The 18,759-nt window shown below is 35.8% G+C and overlaps 1 protein-coding gene across 1 annotated transcript; it reads left to right on the top strand.

Moving 5' to 3' along the window:
* Positions 1 to 13,866: 13,866 nt before the first annotated feature.
* Positions 13,867 to 16,681, top strand: LOC141620950 (putative F-box/LRR-repeat protein At5g02930). Its single transcript, XM_074437705.1, has 4 exons — positions 13,867 to 13,951; positions 14,631 to 15,984; positions 16,068 to 16,247; positions 16,338 to 16,681. The coding sequence occupies exons 2-4, from the start codon at positions 14,641 to 14,643 to the stop codon at positions 16,566 to 16,568; spliced, it is 1,755 nt and encodes a 584-aa protein (XP_074293806.1). The 5' UTR covers positions 13,867 to 13,951; positions 14,631 to 14,640; the 3' UTR covers positions 16,569 to 16,681.
* Positions 16,682 to 18,759: the final 2,078 nt, after the last annotated feature.

Raw genomic sequence — 18,759 nt, 5'->3', positions numbered from 1 at the left:
TCTTGGGGGTAAAAATTTCAGATTTACGCAAACAATTAACAATATGTTATTTACAAAATTAAGGTCATGAACTAATTAGGCTGACATATTGTTAATTGTTGTTGTTGTTTTTTGTTTTTAATTTAGTTGAGTTTGAGAGAAATTTTTTTAGAGAGAGAAAGTCAAAAGGGCAGTCATCGTCTTTTTTATGAAAAACGTCGTCGATATTTACTAAAACGTCGTCGATATAAATCAGCCCCCATTTATTTGTAGGGCTAACTGTTAAATATTTTTGGTATAAATCTAAGCTAATAAAAGTAGAAAATGTTGAGTATATTTTGATTATTACAACTAATGTTTTAGCAAAAAGAATTACTAGTTTATTTGTGGATGAAATCCTAAAGTTATAAGGAATATAAATAACAAGTTATGTCCCTAAAATCCGTATAAATAAATTACAAAATTGGAAATAATGCAATTGATTCATCGATCATCCCTTAATATCAGTCTAAGTCGTCCCAACCGTTCATCAGAAAAACATCCGTAATGGTACCGACTGTGACTGTTCCCATCGTTACCTGGCTAAGATTGAATTGCTGCAATCTTTTCTTGGTCAACTGAGATGCCTCTCCCTGACACAATGTATCACAAAAATGTCACTTCCTCAAGCATGGAAGTACATTTCAGCTTCAAGGTGTTCAAGGTGCTCAAGGTGCTCAAGGTGCTCAAGGTGTTCAAGTTGCCAAATAATTATTGTTCTTTGAGAATCCTGAATTCAGCTTCAAGGTGTTCAAGGTGCTCAGTTTGAGTGCTGTTGTAAACCAGAATATCATCAAAATAAACCACAGCAAATTGCCCAACCATGGCCTTAGTACTTCAGTCATCAATCTCATGAATGTGCTAGGTGCATTTGACAGACCAAATGGCATGACAAGCCATTCATACTGCCCATGCTTTGTTTTAAATGCAGTCTTCCATTCATCACCCTCCTTGATTCTTACTTGGTGGTATCTCTGTCTGAGATCTATTTTGGAAAAGATCATGGCACCACTCAGCTCATCAAGCATGTCATCCAATCTGGGAATTGTAAACCTATATTTGACAGTTATGTTATTGATGGCACTGCTGCCAGTGCACATTCTTCATGTGTCATCCTTCCTTAGCACCAGTAAAGCAGGTACATCACAAGGCCTCAGAGATTCCCTCACAAATCCCTTGTTCATAAGCTCTTTAATCTGTTGCTAAAATTCTTTAATAGTTGTTGGATCACTCTTGTAAGCAGGCCTGTTAGGGAGTACAGAGTCTGACACAAGATAAATGTGGTGTTCAATCCCCCTTAGTGGTGGTAGTCCACTAGGCAGCTTCCTTGGAAACACATCTTTGTACCTCAGAATTAAAGGTTCAACTTCTGCAGGCACTTCAGAGCTTTTCTTTTCCACTACTTCCTTTGATAGTAAGATCAATACAGGTTGCTCCTGCTTTAATTCCTTGACCATGGCTGCCTCAGATAAGAACAACACACCATTGACCTCTTCTGGCATGTTTGAACTCCCATAGTTTCTCTGATTTGGTGGCAGGAGGGGTCAAAGTGACATTTTTGCCTTCATGTTTGAAACTGTAAACATTCTTCTTCCCTTGGTGAGTTGTATTTCTGTCAAATTTCCATGGCCTCCCTAACAGCAGGTGGCAAGCATCCATGGGTACAACATCATACATCACTTCATCCTTGTACACCTTTCCAATAGAAAATAGAACCACACATTGCCTATCAACTTTAACCTCTTCTCCATTGTTTAGCCATCTTAGCTTGCAGGGATTTGGGTGCTCCTGAGTCACCAGATTTAGCTTGTTGACCATGGTGATGGAAGCTACATTGGTACAGCTCCCTCCATCTATGATCAAGTTATAGACCCTTCCCTGAACCATGCATCTACTTATGAAGATCATAGATCTCTTGTCAGCTTCTAATGGTGCTTGTTTTGAGTGCACGACCATCCATAAAACCAAACCGTGCCCTGTGTCAGGGTGAGCTATAATTTTATCTTGGCCAGACCCCTCCTCAGCTCCTATTTCTTCCAACACACGGTTCTCTTACTCCTCATATTCAAGCAATCCCTTTCTTTCCCATTCTTCTACCTTCATGGCTGTCAGGGTTCTTTTAGAAGGACAATCCTTCCTAAAATGGTCATAACCCCGACACTGGAAGCACTTAATCTTCCCCTTAGTCATAGGTGGGATGATTCTATGATTCATGGGTGCCTTCCCTTTATCCAAGGTAGGTTGGTTAACTGGTTTAGGTGTATCCTCAATCCTAACACCACTAAAGGGTTTGTAAGCAGGCCTAACAGCAGGCTTGGATGGGTTGACCTTGGCTTTCCCCATTTTTTCAATTCTCAAAGCTAGGTTCACAGCCTCATCAAAGGACTATACTTGTTGCATTCTGAGTCTGCTAGCAATCTTAGGTTCTAAACCCTCAACAAACCTACCAATCTTTTGCTCAGACTTTTCAAAAATCTCACATTGGAGGGTTAAATGCTCAAAGTTTCTAAGATAGGTCTTAACAGAATGTTGGTCCTGCTTTAATTGGGCCAGTTAAAGAAAAATATCCTGAGTGTAGTCTTTAGTTATAAACTTTTCGTTTAATTTCTTTTTTAGTTTAAGCCAGGACTTGATCGGTTCCTTGCCAGCTCTAATCCTCTAGTGTTTCATGTTCTCATACCAGAGAGAAGCATATCACTTGAGTTTTAAGATGGAGACCTTAAAGGCCTTCCTGCCAGAGTATCTTTAAACTCAAAGACCCTTTCTATAGATCTAAGCCAATCTAATAAGTCCTCAGGGTTTACACTACATGAAAGTCAGGAACTTCTACCTTAACATATTTGTCCCTTTCCATGTAGATGACCTCCTCCATTATGGACTCATCTATTTCTGAGTTGAGCTCTTCTTCCCAGTTTAGTTGATGTTGTTGTTGTCCTCTCCCTGCTCCAATGAAGCCCCTACCCTTGCCTCTTCCTCTATTGGGTGGTGGCCTTTCTCTTCCTGGAGTTAGAATATTTGTCATCATAGTGTTCAAGGCATCCACCATGGTGTTAACATTTCCAGCAAGATCCTCCATCCTTTATTCTATTCCAGCTAGCCTTTCCTCACTCATTGTGTTGTTTTTTGTGTTTTTGTTGTAGTTAGGGGATACTGGACTCACAAAAGACTCTATCTAAGACTAAGACAAGATAAAATTGTATTATAACCTGGCTCTCAGATACCAAACTGCAGTGTATAACCCAATGACTTGACAGAAATGAAGTTACTCTTGTAAGAACTCAGACACAGCTTCCTTAATATGATAAAGTTTGTAAATTTGAATAAAATACCAAATGACCTCCTAATTTATGAAACTTGGTAACAAATTACGTCAATTAGTAAACTGACTCTGAGTAAAATTTCAGGATTTTAGGGGCATTTAAGTATTTTTAATAAAATGTTGAAGACTGACTGACAGGTGAACTCTGACAACTTGAACACAGGACTGATGTTTGAGACTGAACAATGACCAAATGATATAATTATCAACTCAAATCCCACAGAACATTCACAGGGAAGCAAGTTAACAATTTGGACGACTCAAATTGAAAATTATCACAGGCAAGCACAGATAAAATCTAACTTAAAATCAACAGCAAAGATAAACAATCTAGAGTCTGAGCACATGATTGAATATGCTTCACTAACAGACTTTGTTCAAAATCTACAGTCTAAGCACAAGGTGTTAACAGGTCCGACTCTTAACTATAGACTAAGCACAAGTTAAATGGATTCAAATTTGAGAGAATTTTCAGGTATTTAATTCATCAAAAGCTGCCTCAATGCAGATGAGGTGGAGGTCCTTATATAGGCCTCTCCTTGTAGTTATGTTACAAAATAACCCTAGAAATCTCGTCTAAGGGCTAGGATTAGTTCTTAGGATACAAACAAAGTACTGGAAATATATTATAAATGATCATAAAATTATTTAAAGGCAGACTGAAACAAAACAAAAGAAATTGCAGGTGATAGTGACAGGTTGCTTCCTTGGCTAGTGTGCTTCTTTGTCTGGGAGTATAAGGACGAGTTGGTTTAGTTGAGGCATTGGCCTTGGCTTTAGGTGATATCTGAATTATGGAAAGACAAGCCAAAAGGACCTTGCCAACAACTTTCCCATTGTTTAGCTAGAAATGACAATCTGCTTTATGCTTTCCGTCCCTTTCTGCAACTTGTTTTCAGCTTGAATTTTATGTGGATTGCAATATGAATTAGGCCTGGTGATGCGTGTCTTTTATATGATATTTTACACCCTATTTTACACGCATTTCAGAGCTCATTTATGTAGTTTATGCTACTATTCTCCCCATTTCCGTCTACTTTCGTGTTTTTGTACATTATTGCAGAAATGTGAAGAATCCAGCGAAAATCAAGCTAAATCCGTCCCCGAGTACCTTGCATTGCATTTGACGTGAAGTTTTTACTCAAGGAACGAACTTGGTGCGCATATCGAGGCCCGAAAGACTAATTCACGAAGTTTTTGAAGCCAAGTACCAGCTACTCCAGTCGATCGACTGACCTCCATGGTCGATCGACCAGAGCACGAAGATCAGAGGCCACTGTTCAACACAGACCAGTCGATCGACTGCCTGGCATGGTCGATCGACCGTAATACGAGCTGATGCGCAAATTAAAGAAATAGAACGAGAATTCCAAAGCCCATTGTATATTAGGTTTAGGAATAAGTGTTACGTGATATTTCTATATAACGTAACCTGCTCATTCTGATACAGGGATCCAGTTTTAATTCAGTTTTAGCTTATCGTCAATAATTAGAGTTCTTAAGATTATTGTTCTTTCATCAATAAAGTTTCCGTTTTGCATTCGGTTTTGATCTTTCCTTTACAATTCCTTTACACGGTATTCTTCTGTTCTTATTCAGTTTTATTGCTTTCATTCGTAGTATAGAATTGCTAGGTTAGATCTCCCGAAACTAAATTATTGTTTTATGTTAATTGTTCATTTAATTAATTTAAGTATGAATTCGAATGTTTTAATTGTTAAGTTTATTGCTGTCATTATTTCTAGTATGAGTAGCTAAATACCCTGTGCTAGGATGTAGGGAATCTGTAGAAGTAGGCGGCATTAGAATAGTAGACCAGAAATCGCGCCATGGTCGATCGACTGGGTTTCCTGGTCGATCGACTGGCCACGTGAGTTTTACCTTCGTTTTAATTAATTTAATTGCTATGTTTGACGAATCGAGTGCACGCGACTAGTTGAATGTTTAGGAATTGACCGACCCAATAAAGATCGAAAGATAGGGAAGGGAGATAGCCTAGCTAATTAAGACGACTAAATTAATAAGATCGAGAGATGAGTTAATTTAGCCTTTTTAGTCACTTTTCAGGACGAAAGTTAGTATTAGTGATATTAGGGACCTGTAGCGAGATCGAAAGATGCTACCTGTTAAGAATGGACCGAGAGGACTTCTTATTTTCCCGTCTCACGTGTTTGTTTTAGACCTACCTAGTATACTGCCGCCGAAACTATAGTGAATCGAACATCTTAGCACCCTTTTAATTCTTGATTTCATCCGTTTATTTAGTTTACTGTCTTTTATTGCCTTTAGCTATAGACCAAATCAAATCAAACCCCCACTCACTTGTTACTTTAAAGACTAAAATCAGACAACTATTAATTGCATCGACTCCTTGTGGTTCGACCCTGACTGCCACTAGCTATAGTAGTAGTTTGGACTATAAATATTATTTTTGGTGCATACAACGACAGGCATCACCTGGCTCCCTAGGACTTTTTTGGGCTCAGTTGAACAAAGATTCAGCTGGCCAAGGTGACAGCTGATGGTTTGGCCAGTACTGGTACTTGTTGCCTTCTAAAACAGGCCTGGTAATGGGTGTTATCAGAGCATTGTGGCCCAGACTGTGGCCTGGCTGGCTTAGGCTATGGCCTTACTCCTGATCAGAGCTGGCTTGGTCCTTGGCACCTGCTAATTAATTTCTGAATAAGAGAACTAATTTTTTGTTTTTAATTTTAGCACAATGGTATGTTATGAAAAAAAGTAGATGAAAGAGTTTGACATATACTCCGTATTATATACATAAAAAATTAAGTACGTCTTTTTTACACTATTTGGAAATATATACAGTTAAATAATTTGGCAAAATTAAATACTTTAAAAAAAGATCGACATATATTGGATTATAATTGGGCTCATATCGAGCTTCCGTTGTTCATATCGACTCAACTACACCCCTAATTAACCCTAGATATACCCGTATTATCGGTCTCATATCGAGCTTTCGTAGTTTATGTCGACTCAACTACACCCCCAATTAACCCTAGGTAAACTCTCTGTATTATCGGTCAAATTTTTTTGGATAATTGGGGTTATTTAGCAAATTAATTAGGAATTTAGGGTCCGTTTCAAACTATTTTGGCCCAATAGATCCACGTCATCACTTTTTTTTTCCAGTTTTTATATAAAACCGCTAAACTCTCTAGCGGCTTATATGTACACTTTCCAACAACTAATATAAGTTTTAGAAAAAAAATGAAACCGCCCAAGTTCTTAGCGGCTTTCCAAGTTTTGCATACTTGACTTCAATTCAACATGCATGCTGAGCTATTAGAAAAAAAAAAGTGGATAAGCCGTCTAGTTTCCTAGCGGCTTTACTACATCCCTAATTAACCCTAGCTAGGTAAACCCTTTGCTTTGCTTTCCTTTCTTTTAACTCTGTATTATCGGTCTCATATCGAGCTTTCGTTGTCTTATTTTTCTTTATATTTTCGGTCTGTTATACTCTAATGCTGTCTAGTGACTGTACATTGACGTACTTTTTCTACTAGTAGGTTGTTATCAAGTTAGAGAGGATGGTTTCCGGTGACAGTAAAAAGATTTACAGAAATAAGAACATGGACAGGATTTCAGAATTGCCAGAGTCGCTCATACCCGACATACTATCTCGTCTTCCTTTAGAAGATTTTGCTCGAGCATCCCTCTTATCCAAGACATGGAAAAGCTTTTGTAGCTTATATCCTATACTTCATTTTGATCATAACTTATTTGCATTGAAACTAAGCTGATAAAATTCTGCAAAAATATTACAAAAATGGGATGCATTTCAAACTAACTAATTCGAACTAATCTCGCGTTTATTCAAAGATTGTGAAATTATATTTTGGCATGTTTTCATTTGGTAGTTCAAGCTAAGAATCCATATAAAGACGAGGATTTAGAAGCGATTCAAGTATCTCCGCTGTACAATGTTCACTTAACGGCCCGTCTTTTAAAAAAGATGAGAACTATAGCTGCTATTGTCGATGGCCTACTCGATCTGGAGCATTCGTACGTCGGTCCTCCTGGACAGTTGATTGTGAATGTTACAATCTCTTGAAGGTCGACATACTGAACTTTTGTTCTGATTTTAATGACGATTCAATTTCTAAATTTTAGTCGACTAGCGACCAAGGCCTTACTATTATTGTTTGTGTTTGCGGTATGTACTTGTGTCGAAAATTGATCAACAAGTCCCAAGAAAACATTCATGGTGTCCAATGTTCTCACTCGTGTTGGCTGCGTCACTTGGCGAATGATGCTTGTTTTCCGCTGCTGGTGCTTTTGGAAATTTGTTGTCAAATGCCGAGTTACGAAAGATTATTGTGAGTTAGTATGCTCTCATGACTGATTTCTCATTGCTTCATTGACCAAAGTCACCAAACAACCGAAGTTTACCACCGTTCAAATATTATAAGACGGTCTTATAAGAGAGTTGCTGAGTAGAACATAGGACAGATTCCACAAAATTCAAGGGAATAATTTCAATAATATTAGAGATATTAGATAATATAAGATATTAGGGAAGATATTATTATGTGTATCATAACAATATCCTATAGAATATTAGGGATATTCTTGAATTATCTTCTAAGACGGTCTATTATATAATATAACCGACTCATTAATAATAATCATATCATTTAGTTATAATATCTCCGTCTTATAATCTTTCAATCCTCAATTGGTTGGGCTTAACATATCAAAGCAAAGACTGCATGAGTGTGCTCCAGCGCAAAAGGCACTGGAAAACTAGTTGGCTACGAAGTTGTATAGCTGTTGTATGCTACTAAATCTGGAATGAAAGGAATGCAATGATATTTAGAGGCGCTAAAAAAACAATGGAACAGCTGCTGCACATACATAATCAAGTTTATGATCAGTGTTCGACTCCTGCACAACATAAAGTAGTGCACTGTAATAGAGCTGTCCAAAGCCTAAACAGAGTTGTCCTTTCAATTTGCTTTAGGGGATATTCTTTTGTAAGAAATCTTGTCCTAATATTATTCCCTTTGTGAATGAATAAAATGGGCTATAATTTCTTGAAAAAAAAGATAGGATTTACCTATTTTAAATCATTTTCAAATTCTACGACTCAAATGTACATGTTACAGGTAGGGGTGTTAACGAGCCGAGCCGAGCCTGAGCTTGGCCTTGCTCGACTTGTGCTCAAGAACCAAAACCCGAGCTCAAGCCGATCTCGAGCTTACCCGAGCTTGAAAAAAAATGTGCTCGTTATAAAGCTTGCGAGTTTTAACGCGAGCTCGAGCCAAACTCGAGCCTATGTAAAACTATTAATTTTTTAATTTTTTTTCCAATATTTTCAATAACAAGGCTCGAAATTTATAGGTAAAAATATTTGGCAAATCGGCGAGACATTTGCTATGTGTGATACAAAAATATAATCATGATAAAATATTTTTATAAAATATGAGTAATATTTATGTAATCACACAAGTTCGAGCCACTCGCGAGCTTTTCGAGTCGAGCCAACCTTTGCTCGGCTTGACTCTTGAAGATCTCGAGTCGAGCTCGTACGAGCCGAGCTTTGACCGAGCCAATCTCGAGTAGCTCACGAGCTGTCTCATCTCATTAATACCCCTAGTTACAGGGGTGATTAGCTATTTTTAAGGACCCAAAGTTGTATCGTACAACTAACAGACTTGCAGTAGTGAAAATCTCGCATTAAGCCATCTTTTTTTTTGGGAGCAAATAGGTGGCTTAGATACAAATCTATAAAAATCGGAAAAAAATTCTCATTCAAACAACAATTTCTAAGTTTAATTTGCTCCGTTCTAATATAGTATTCGATAAACATGTGAATATATCTTAGCATGGAAGTAAACTTAGAACGAATTCATACAAAATACAATAATAATTAACTTTAAATGAAGAGGTCCTAATTTAGCAACTAAAACCGAAAGTGTGTAGACGCTAAGTACTGCGATCCGTAGCAAGTTGGAATCACCATTATCATTCTAATGCATGCCTGTATTGGCCCATTGTTGGTGATTTAAGAGTAATTACCGGTTTTCATTTTGCGTAATTAAGGTTGGTTCGTTAGTGGGTAATTTCTGAATAATAAATTGCAAGTTCGGGAAAATACGGAGAGTATACTTGCATAATTATTTACGGAATTACGGTTTAGCATTCGGACGAATGACTATGACGGGGGTCTCGCAACTCTTCACAATAACTTCCCCTCCCTTCCCTGTTTTCACTCTATATAAACAAAGAGGAAGAGAAGAAGAAAAATATATAGAAAATTCTTCTGACATCAACAACGTTTAACAAACTGCACACAATATTTCTATATTACGTCTCTGATCTTTGAGTGCCAAAGACAGAGGGGACCGTCTTATCTCAGTAGAAAAATTCGGTACAACCCAGGCACAAGAATAAGGGTCGAATTATTCTATTAGGAAAGCAAGAGTCGATTCGGTCCGTATTTGTTTTGTCAAATTTATTGTTCGTCAAAATCAATCCCTTACACCCATTTCGTGATTTCTCCTGCAACATACGAAGTATAAATGAATCTATATATAACTATAAAACAATAACCATTACACGTCATATTTGCCACGTGTCCTAAGCTCCTTGATTATTTTCCCGCCCAAGTTTTCAACAAGTCACCAAAGAGTCTAACCTAAAATATTCTCCCTAATCCTACTGCCGACTTTAGAAATCATTCCTATTCTCGCTAATTTATTCAGGTCTCTGAGAATTCATTGTGCGCATAGATTCATGAAAGACCTTCGATCAGATTGCAGATGCCTTCTTTTCCCCCATTAAACTCATCTCAACATTTTCCTGTAAGTCATTATTCCCGGTTTGTTTCGCGTTTTTGTGACTAATATTCACAATTTTTCCGAATCTTTAACATGCTACGGTTCCAGATTTACTATTTTTCGCCGAGGATTTGTAGAATCAAATAAAGAAATGTTTGTCAAATGAGTATTGTTTGATTGAATTATCTTGCGATTCCTTCATCTTGGTGTTGTTTCGATTTTGGAATGCAGGTGTTTGTTTAGTTTTTTACATGTTGATCATGAATCCGTAAGTTGGAAAGTTTTCCAGTTTCATTTTGTTTTTCTAATTGGTCATGTTGTTCAAATTTAGAATTTTATTAACTTGAACAGCTTCTTAATAGAAACTACTCAATTTCTATTCTTTGTGAGTTGTGAGAGGTATTTTAATCAAAGGCAAACAAATGATTGAGACGAGGGAGTATTATTCAAATTGCCTTTTTTTAGTGTGTTTTTTAAATTAGAACTAATATTTTTAGGATGCAAACATACTATAAGTCGATGCAATAACGTTTGAAACAATACGTGAGATCTTAAGATGGTTTAATGTTTCCATGAATGAGTGATGTTCATGTATATATGCTCTATGGCTAGAATCTCAGTACAAATGAAGTTTGTCATTGTTGTTAATGCTTTATATTTATTTTGAATTAGAAGCGTAGTTGGTAACAAAATGTTCATATAATAATACTCCCATGTCCCAGTCATTTGTTTGCGTTTGATTAAAATACCTCTTTCAAAGAATAAAAAGGCAAACAAATAAGTGAGACAAAGAGAACAATTTGTTTAATCTCAGTACAAACGAAGTTTGTCATTGTGGCTGATCATGGTTGTATGTGGTTCATACTGCTTCAAAATTTGACTTTGATGTAATATGGGCTATGTGGCAGAAATTTAAATTTCATGTTCAAACACATCTTTTGGTGTAAGTTGTGTATGTTAGTAACTTAGCATATTGGGTTATTGTGTATGAGTTGTAGATTATTCACAAGTTGTTGGTAGTACTCCTTATTTCCTTGATAATTCAACTACACCAAGTACCATTGTACTTAGAACATATTGGCCGTAAATAATTCTTCTTAACGATCTGGGATTTGAATTAATTTAATTTTCTATCTTGAGTTTTCAGTAACTGTAATTGGTTATCTCAACTTTAGAGTACTTCTCGGTTAATTCAAACGAAACGTAAATAGCACATACTCATTTATGGAGCTGAAGAGGTTCATTTGTGGCTACATTAGTTGACACCCGTTTACTCTGTGTGATGCAAAAATGTAATAATCCCAATCACAATGGACCTTTGGCTACAACAAACTCATAATCTTCCCGATTTGTTATCTATGGAGTGTGGATTACCATAGTCCGCGTCTTCTCATTTGCCTGTATAACATGAAATATTGATGTATCTTAAGCTTCTCTTCTTTGGTAAGTAGGTAACATAACAAGTTTCTTCTGGACTTTTGGTCTATGATTTCGATGTCATCCTCACATGGATCCTTTTCAGATATGTAATTATTTGTAATTTCAAAGGTCGTAACACCAAGTGTAAACGAAAGGGAAACACTATTGCTCAAACTGTGCTCAACTGAAGGTTTAACTCTAATTGCATCAAATTAAGATTGAGCATAACAACGTCAAATCCAAATCATCTTCATACATTGAACAACAAAGTTACTTCCTGTTCAAGCAAATTCATTTTAACGTTCTCTGTTGGCCGCTTATTCTCAGCATCTTGGTAATTGTTGACGTATCTTCTAATTTTAGAGTTCTTGCTGGCTTTGCACAACATAAATTTGTATCAACTTATATTTGATGTGGATGTATTTTTTTCTTGATATGGATAATGTAAGTATGGTTTATAACTCCAACCTTGGCAGTTCTATTCAACTTCGCCTTTTTCTAGGGAATGAATATTGCTAAACACAAATTCTCATTATAGACGGACATATCCGTCTATAGTAAGAGACGGGTCAGATCCCTCTCACAAAGAGGCAAGTGGGAGGGCAAGTGGAAAACCAAGTGGGTTACCATTTAGCCTCCCACTTACCTCTTTGTGAGAGGGATCCGACCCGTCTCATTATAGACGGATATCTCCGTTTATAATGAGACTTGCTGAATGTTGATTACTTAAATAGTAGGGAGCATCATTGAAAACAAATTTACGTGGGCAAAAGCCAAAAGCTATATAATCCAAATATATGTACAATAGGTCTTGGTATCCGTCTATACGTATAGATGGATAGTGTCCGTCTATAATGAGAATTTGTGATATATGTATATGTACGGGGCAGAGTTTATGATAAGAAATATAGTAGAAAGGTCTAATTAGTCACAACACTGCAATTGACTTTTCGAGAATAATAGTGGTTATATTATATGATTGAGAATTTGCTCACATTTGTAATTTATTTAGGGGATTGATATTGCCACAACCCTTTTTGTTAATGCCACACCAATAGAAGGCAAATTTAAGAGAATGTTACTATTCATCGTCTCACAAAAACGAGTGGCATTAGTAATTTTGTTGTGGCATTATGTCTTCCCTTTATTTATTCTAATAGTGAGTAATCCCTCATTACGGGAGCTCTGATGAAAGGATAAACAACTGGTCACAAAGTTTGCTTTATTTTATGGACACGGATTGAATCTCCGACCTTTGAATCAAGGGATGAAGTAGGCCACTAACACACCAAAACCACTGTGTTTCAAATTTATTAATTATCTACATGTCATAACACACAGTGGGCTTTTATACTTGATCAAAACAGACGTGTTTTCATGGCCAACAGTGATGTACAATAACTAAAAAGACAAAATAGTGTAATCATTTACTGTATATATTTTATTTATCATAGTTATTAAGAAAATGATTTGTTCTATATTATTAAGTTATTATTAAGTTATTATTACAATATTTTATTACATAAGTATTATGAATGTTCTCTTGCAATTGTCCACCACAATTTGTTTGGATCATTCGAGTACGTTTTATCCATTTTTCATGCCTAAATTATTTATAACAAGATATTGTACATTCAGGCAATATATTATTTTCTTTATGAAAATTAAACACTTATTTATATCTACTATTTATACATGCCCGTGCAACTTTGCACGGGTCCTAAACTAGTATTTGTATTACATAAAATCCCAATCTAAATTAGTATTTAGCATTAATAAATCATCGATGACCTCTGTTCAACACCCATTGCTCCGTCAGTCCAGTTGCCAGACAACATCGCTCCCGTTGACCCCTTACTCCGTCTGTGTTAGCAATACATTTAACCTTGTATAAATGGAAATTAAACGAGGAGATGTAATGATAAACGAAGGTGAAGTGTTTGATTTAGCAACAAATTTAAGAAAAACAAAGTCAACTGCGTATTAACTTGTTGCCTTCAAGTTTATAGAGCAATTATATTCAATTTTAGGAAAAAAGTATATGTAAAAGTTAATTTGATTAGGTTTAGGAACAAAGGTATGATATGGAAAGTTTATGTAAAAGTGTATGTGAAAAAGGTAATTCCGTTTTTATATCATTCATCCACGATAATGTATGGTGGGTCGGAATTGAACGCTTATACATGAAGTACAATATGTAATGGAGACAGATATATATATATACTCCATAATCAATGCCCTCAAATATAATACTCGGTACATATCACAAATTATCAAGATTGTTATTTACTTGAGATCTTCCAGCTTCCAGCTCACAAATTAGAAGAAGTAATCATCATATATAACCTTAAATTATTGACAAACAGTCACAGATTCTCAGAAACCATTCCAAGTATGTCTTTTACTCTTTTATATCTCTTTCTAATTCTCTTATTTATTTATTTATTTATTTATTTATGTTTGCTTCTATAAATTAGATCTATTCGGAATTTATTTATCAGATTTGTTTTGATTATTGGATTAATGAGTTCTTATATTTATTTTAATCAGTTATATTTGATTATACTAGGTCTCTTGAAGTTCGAAGGGAACTAGTAATTAGTTTATAGGGAATTTTATAATTTTTGAAAGTTTGCATCTTTACTAGTTAGTTCAAATAAAGCCATGTTGTAATTTTTGAAAGTTTGCTTTTTTACCATTATATTAGTTCAAAGCGATGTTGTCATGTAATTAGTTCAATGCGATTTTGTAATTTTTGAAAGCTTGCATCTTTATAATCTTAGGTAATTAGTTCAAATGGAAATTCAAAGTTTTTGAAAGTTTGCATCTTTACTAGTTAGTTCAAAGCTCTATTGTGATTTTTGAAAGTTTGCATATTTACCATCTTATGTAATTAGTTCAAAGCGATGTTGTAATGTAACTAGTTCAATGCGATTTTGTAATTTTTGAAAGTTTTCATCTTTACCATCTTATGCTATTTCTTGTAGGGGTTTTGAATTTCTGTGTTGTCTATTACGTCATTTAGCCTCTTGGCATTTGTTTCTCATGGCTACATGCTATCATGTTATCAGGTTTGAGAAGATGACTTCTGTAGACAGTAAAACGAGTGGCGTGATTCAAAACTTGGATCGTATTTCAGAATTGCCGGAGCCTATGATCCTTAACATATTATCTTGTCTTCCTTTAGAAGATTCTGCTCGAGCATCCATCTTATCTAAGACCTGGAAAAGCTTTTGCAGCTTAAACCCCATTCTTTATTATGACCATAACTTATTTGCATTACAATCCATGGTTGGTGGTGACGAGCCTGATATAAATCAAATAAGAGATATGTTTTTGGATGATGTGCATCATCACTTGTCTAGAGCCAGGCAACTAGATTCACCTATTCGCAAATTAGCATTGAAAGTAGCGATTAATGATTCCAATTGTTTCTCCCGTCTTGATAAATGCTTGGAGTTGTTGAGACATATTAATGTTCAGGACTTGTGTGTTATTGTGCAAACTGTTGGCTACTTCTGGAAAGATTTGTTCTGTGATGAAGATGATATATATGAGTTTCCGATTTCAGTGTTGGCTTCAAAAGGCTTGCGCTCTGTATCTATTCGAGGGTGCATGTTTGCCAAGGAGGCGTTTGTTGGTGACCCCATCAACAAAAGGCCGGGTGTCTCATTTTCTTCTCTTCAGCGATTGTGCTTGTCACATGTTTACATAAAAGATCACGCGTTTGACAACCTGGTAACATATTGTCCCGGTGTTGAAATCCTAGTCATTGATTCTTGTTCCGTCCTCATGGATTCATTAGAGCTCTCGAGGTTTCCTAAGCTCAAAAATGCTCTCATTGAATTTCAGTTAGGCAGAATTAATCACATTGGCATTGCAGACACTAACCTCGAATGCTTCAAATGTACTATTAATATCGGAACTGAATGTCATATCAGCCCTGCTGCTTGCGCTAGCATTAGAGAGCTCACTTTACTGGGTTGTACCCTAAACCAGCCTAGCCTGTTTGCAGACTTTGCTGCTACATTTCCACTAGTTGAAGAAGCGGACATTTTTATACATGATACGGAAACATTTAAAGCAGTTAGTAATGTTCTCAGGAAGTTAAAGTTTTCTAGATATGGTTCAGTTCCTCTGAAGGAGGTTCATGTTGATTGCCCGAGATTGACGTCCCTTGATTGTTTTAGTTATGGTCTAGTAAAGGTGTATGTTGATTGTCCAAAATTGAGGGTTTTCCATTTTCGCGGGAGTACAGTTCCCAAGCGGCTTTTCTTTAGTCCAGTGGCTGATCTAGAGGAGAGCCGCTTTAAAATTTCTGTGAATTATGCTTACGACACATTGTGGTTCATTAACTTGAGGGCGTTCCTCGTTCTTGCTATGGCAAGTCCAACCTATGTTTTTTTGACCTTTGCTTTGCCAATGGTGGGTACCCTCTGTCCTTAAGGCTTTTCATTTTTTTTTTTTTTTAAAAAAAAAAATTAATGTTGTTCATTTGGTTTTGCAAGGCTACATTTGAACCTGAGCAAGTAGAAGCATTTCACGCCTCCCCGCAATACAATATTCATTTAACCGTCTGGGTTACCCCTGAGGTCGGGGAAAATGTAACCGCTCTTGTGGATGCCATGCTGTGGGTCATTCGTCCGACCACTTTAGTTGTTGGTTGCGGTTTTTATCATCTCCTAAAGGTACCGTACCGTACCGTCCATGGGTTTTGTATGTTTTTAAAATTTTGTTTAAGACTATTAAAACTCATTTATTTACGTTTGTGTTTGCAGTACTTGTGTGAAAATTTGATGAAGAAAGCGGAGGTCAACATTTGCGATGAACAAGTGCCGGAGTCTTATCCATGTTGGATGCACCACCTTAAAGATTTCCAAGCCGAGAGCGATTTCAAAATCGAGAGCTCGTTGGATATTCCAGACATAAAGGAGAACTTGGTGGATTTGGCTGATCAGTGCCGGACATTTTCAAATCATATTTATTTCACGTTTCGCTGGTCTAATTAATACGAAAAAAATAAGAGAAAAGATAAATACAATTCACTAGGTTGTATTTAAACATTTAATACCTTTATATATTTGGTATTAATTTAGAAATTGGAGAGTAAATTACACATAAATCAATGTAATTAATGCATATATTAACTAATTAAGTTTAATGTATTGTATGAATTTGTTTTAATGTTGTTGTTGTTGTTGTTTGATGTTATGTCAATTAGTAGACTATACAACTAACTGACAATGCTTTATTGAAAAGAATATGAGCGTCTTAAAAAATTAAAATGTAACTCAAAATTTTTAAAAGCTCGAAAAGATTCTATATAAGCTCAATTAGATTTGTATTGAATGTACCAAATGCTCATATACATCTTGAGGTATAGTTTTATTTGTGGATGTGATGTCCTCTTGACATTTTGTTAGAAATTTTGAGCAAATAAACATTTACAAATCATTTTCCTTGTCAGTTGCTCGTGGTGTATATTATTTACTCCCTCCATTCAACTCCACTTTACAACTTTCTTTTATCACGTTTGCCAACACAGCTTTTACACGATAAATATCATTAGTTGCGTATTTGCAAAAATTATAAAAGTTAAATATTTTTAATGTACTCTTAAAGACGAATCAAATAAGATCCCACATGAATATATTTTCACTTATGTATCGAAAGAAAATTGAAGTTGAATGTCCGCTTGTGAATTGTGCGCAAAATAGAAAGTTGTAAAGTGGAGTTGAATGGAGGGAGTATAGATTATAAAATGACTTTTATTTTTTAAGGTTTTTTATCATTGTATTTTGATTTGATAAAATAAATTAAAACAATAAAATACTTGCTCAACATATAAAAGATGTTTTAGGAAATTCCAGCAGAAATCTCCAAGTTACCTTTGGCTTCTTGACAATAAGAGAAAGAGACTCATCCTTAAAAATAAATACTTGCTAAAAAAATATAGCAAATTTTCGAGGAGATAACATCCAAGATTAAAATTACCAAAGATTGGAACAGTAATTTTATCCAATTTTCTCCGTTCTTGTTCATGAAAATGTCCCTAGTAAATGTTGGACATTGCTCAGGCAAATCCAACAAATTCTCCTTTATGCCGGGAATATCCGAGGAGCTCTTGACGACATGGAAATCTTCTAACTGATGCAGCCAACATGGATTTATCACTTGCTCAACACAAATGTTGTCTTGCGATTTCTTGATCAAATTTTCACACAAGTACTACAAAGAAAACCAAACAAGTAGTGCAATTATGTTAGAACTAAACATAAAATACACGACTAACCTAGCTTTAACGATTTAAATAAACTAAGTGAATGCGTTAAAAACCAATAGAAGATTACCTTTAGGGGATAAAAAGCGCTACCAACATATAAGGTTGTCAGACGAATGATCCATAAAACGGCATCCACAAGAGAGCAGCAACATTTTGTCCAATGTCATGGGTAACCGAAAGGTTTAAGTGAACATTGTATTGCGGGGAAGTTAGAATCGCTACGAAATGCTCAACTTTTGCAGCGTAAATAGTAGATAGAGAGTAGGAATGCTCGATTTATACCTGAATGTTAAAGATTTCAGGCTAGTTGCCTTAGATTACAGCCTGGGAGTATAAATTGTTCTGTACTGAGAAAGTGAATAAGATTACAAGCACTGCCTTACTACTTTCTTTAAGTTTCAACCTCTGCGGAAGCAAGCGTATTTTGTGCTTGCTACAACAATGTCTTTCTTTCTTAGTAATGATGCAATAACAAGTGTGTGCATACCTTTTGGTCTCCCCTGTCCTTATAATAATTGAAGTTGAAAAAACTGAGCAGAGACAGGACAAATTTTGGTGTTTCTGTAGTACTACTCCTTATGTTATAACTTGTTAATTTGGTGTTTGACTCCATATCTTTCATCACCTTATCTGCATTATTATGTTATTAATCAACACTAAAATGTTATTCATGGGTAAAAGAAGTAGTTTATACTTTTTGTCTCTACCTCTCGGGGCTGCATTGCTTATCTACCAACAATCTTACGCTTGCTATTTGTGAATTGAATCTTGATGATGTTTTTTTTTCCTTTGTCTGAAGTCTGAACGATATTGAACTATTACATTTAGGACAGGGGCGTACTTGAGTCCAATGGTCCTGTCTACTGTGTAATGGAAACTCTTAAATTGTCTTCTATGTTGTTAGTTAATTTCCCAAA

The sequence above is a fragment of the Silene latifolia genome, chromosome 1, assembly GCF_048544455.1.
Source record: "Silene latifolia isolate original U9 population chromosome 1, ASM4854445v1, whole genome shotgun sequence".
NCBI classification, from domain to species: Eukaryota; Viridiplantae; Streptophyta; class Magnoliopsida; order Caryophyllales; family Caryophyllaceae; genus Silene; species Silene latifolia.
This window is presented reverse-complemented; position numbering and strand designations above follow the sequence as displayed.

Coding starts and splice junctions, on each gene's coding strand:
- LOC141620950 (XM_074437705.1), top strand. CDS start 14,641: ATGACTTCTGTAGACAGTAAAACGAGTGGCGTGATTCAAAACTTGGAT. Junction 15,985..16,067: donor TGACCTTTGCTTTGCCAATG/GTGGGTACCCTC, acceptor TGGTTTTGCAAG/GCTACATTTGAACCTGAGCA. Junction 16,248..16,337: donor GTTTTTATCATCTCCTAAAG/GTACCGTACCGT, acceptor TTGTGTTTGCAG/TACTTGTGTGAAAATTTGAT.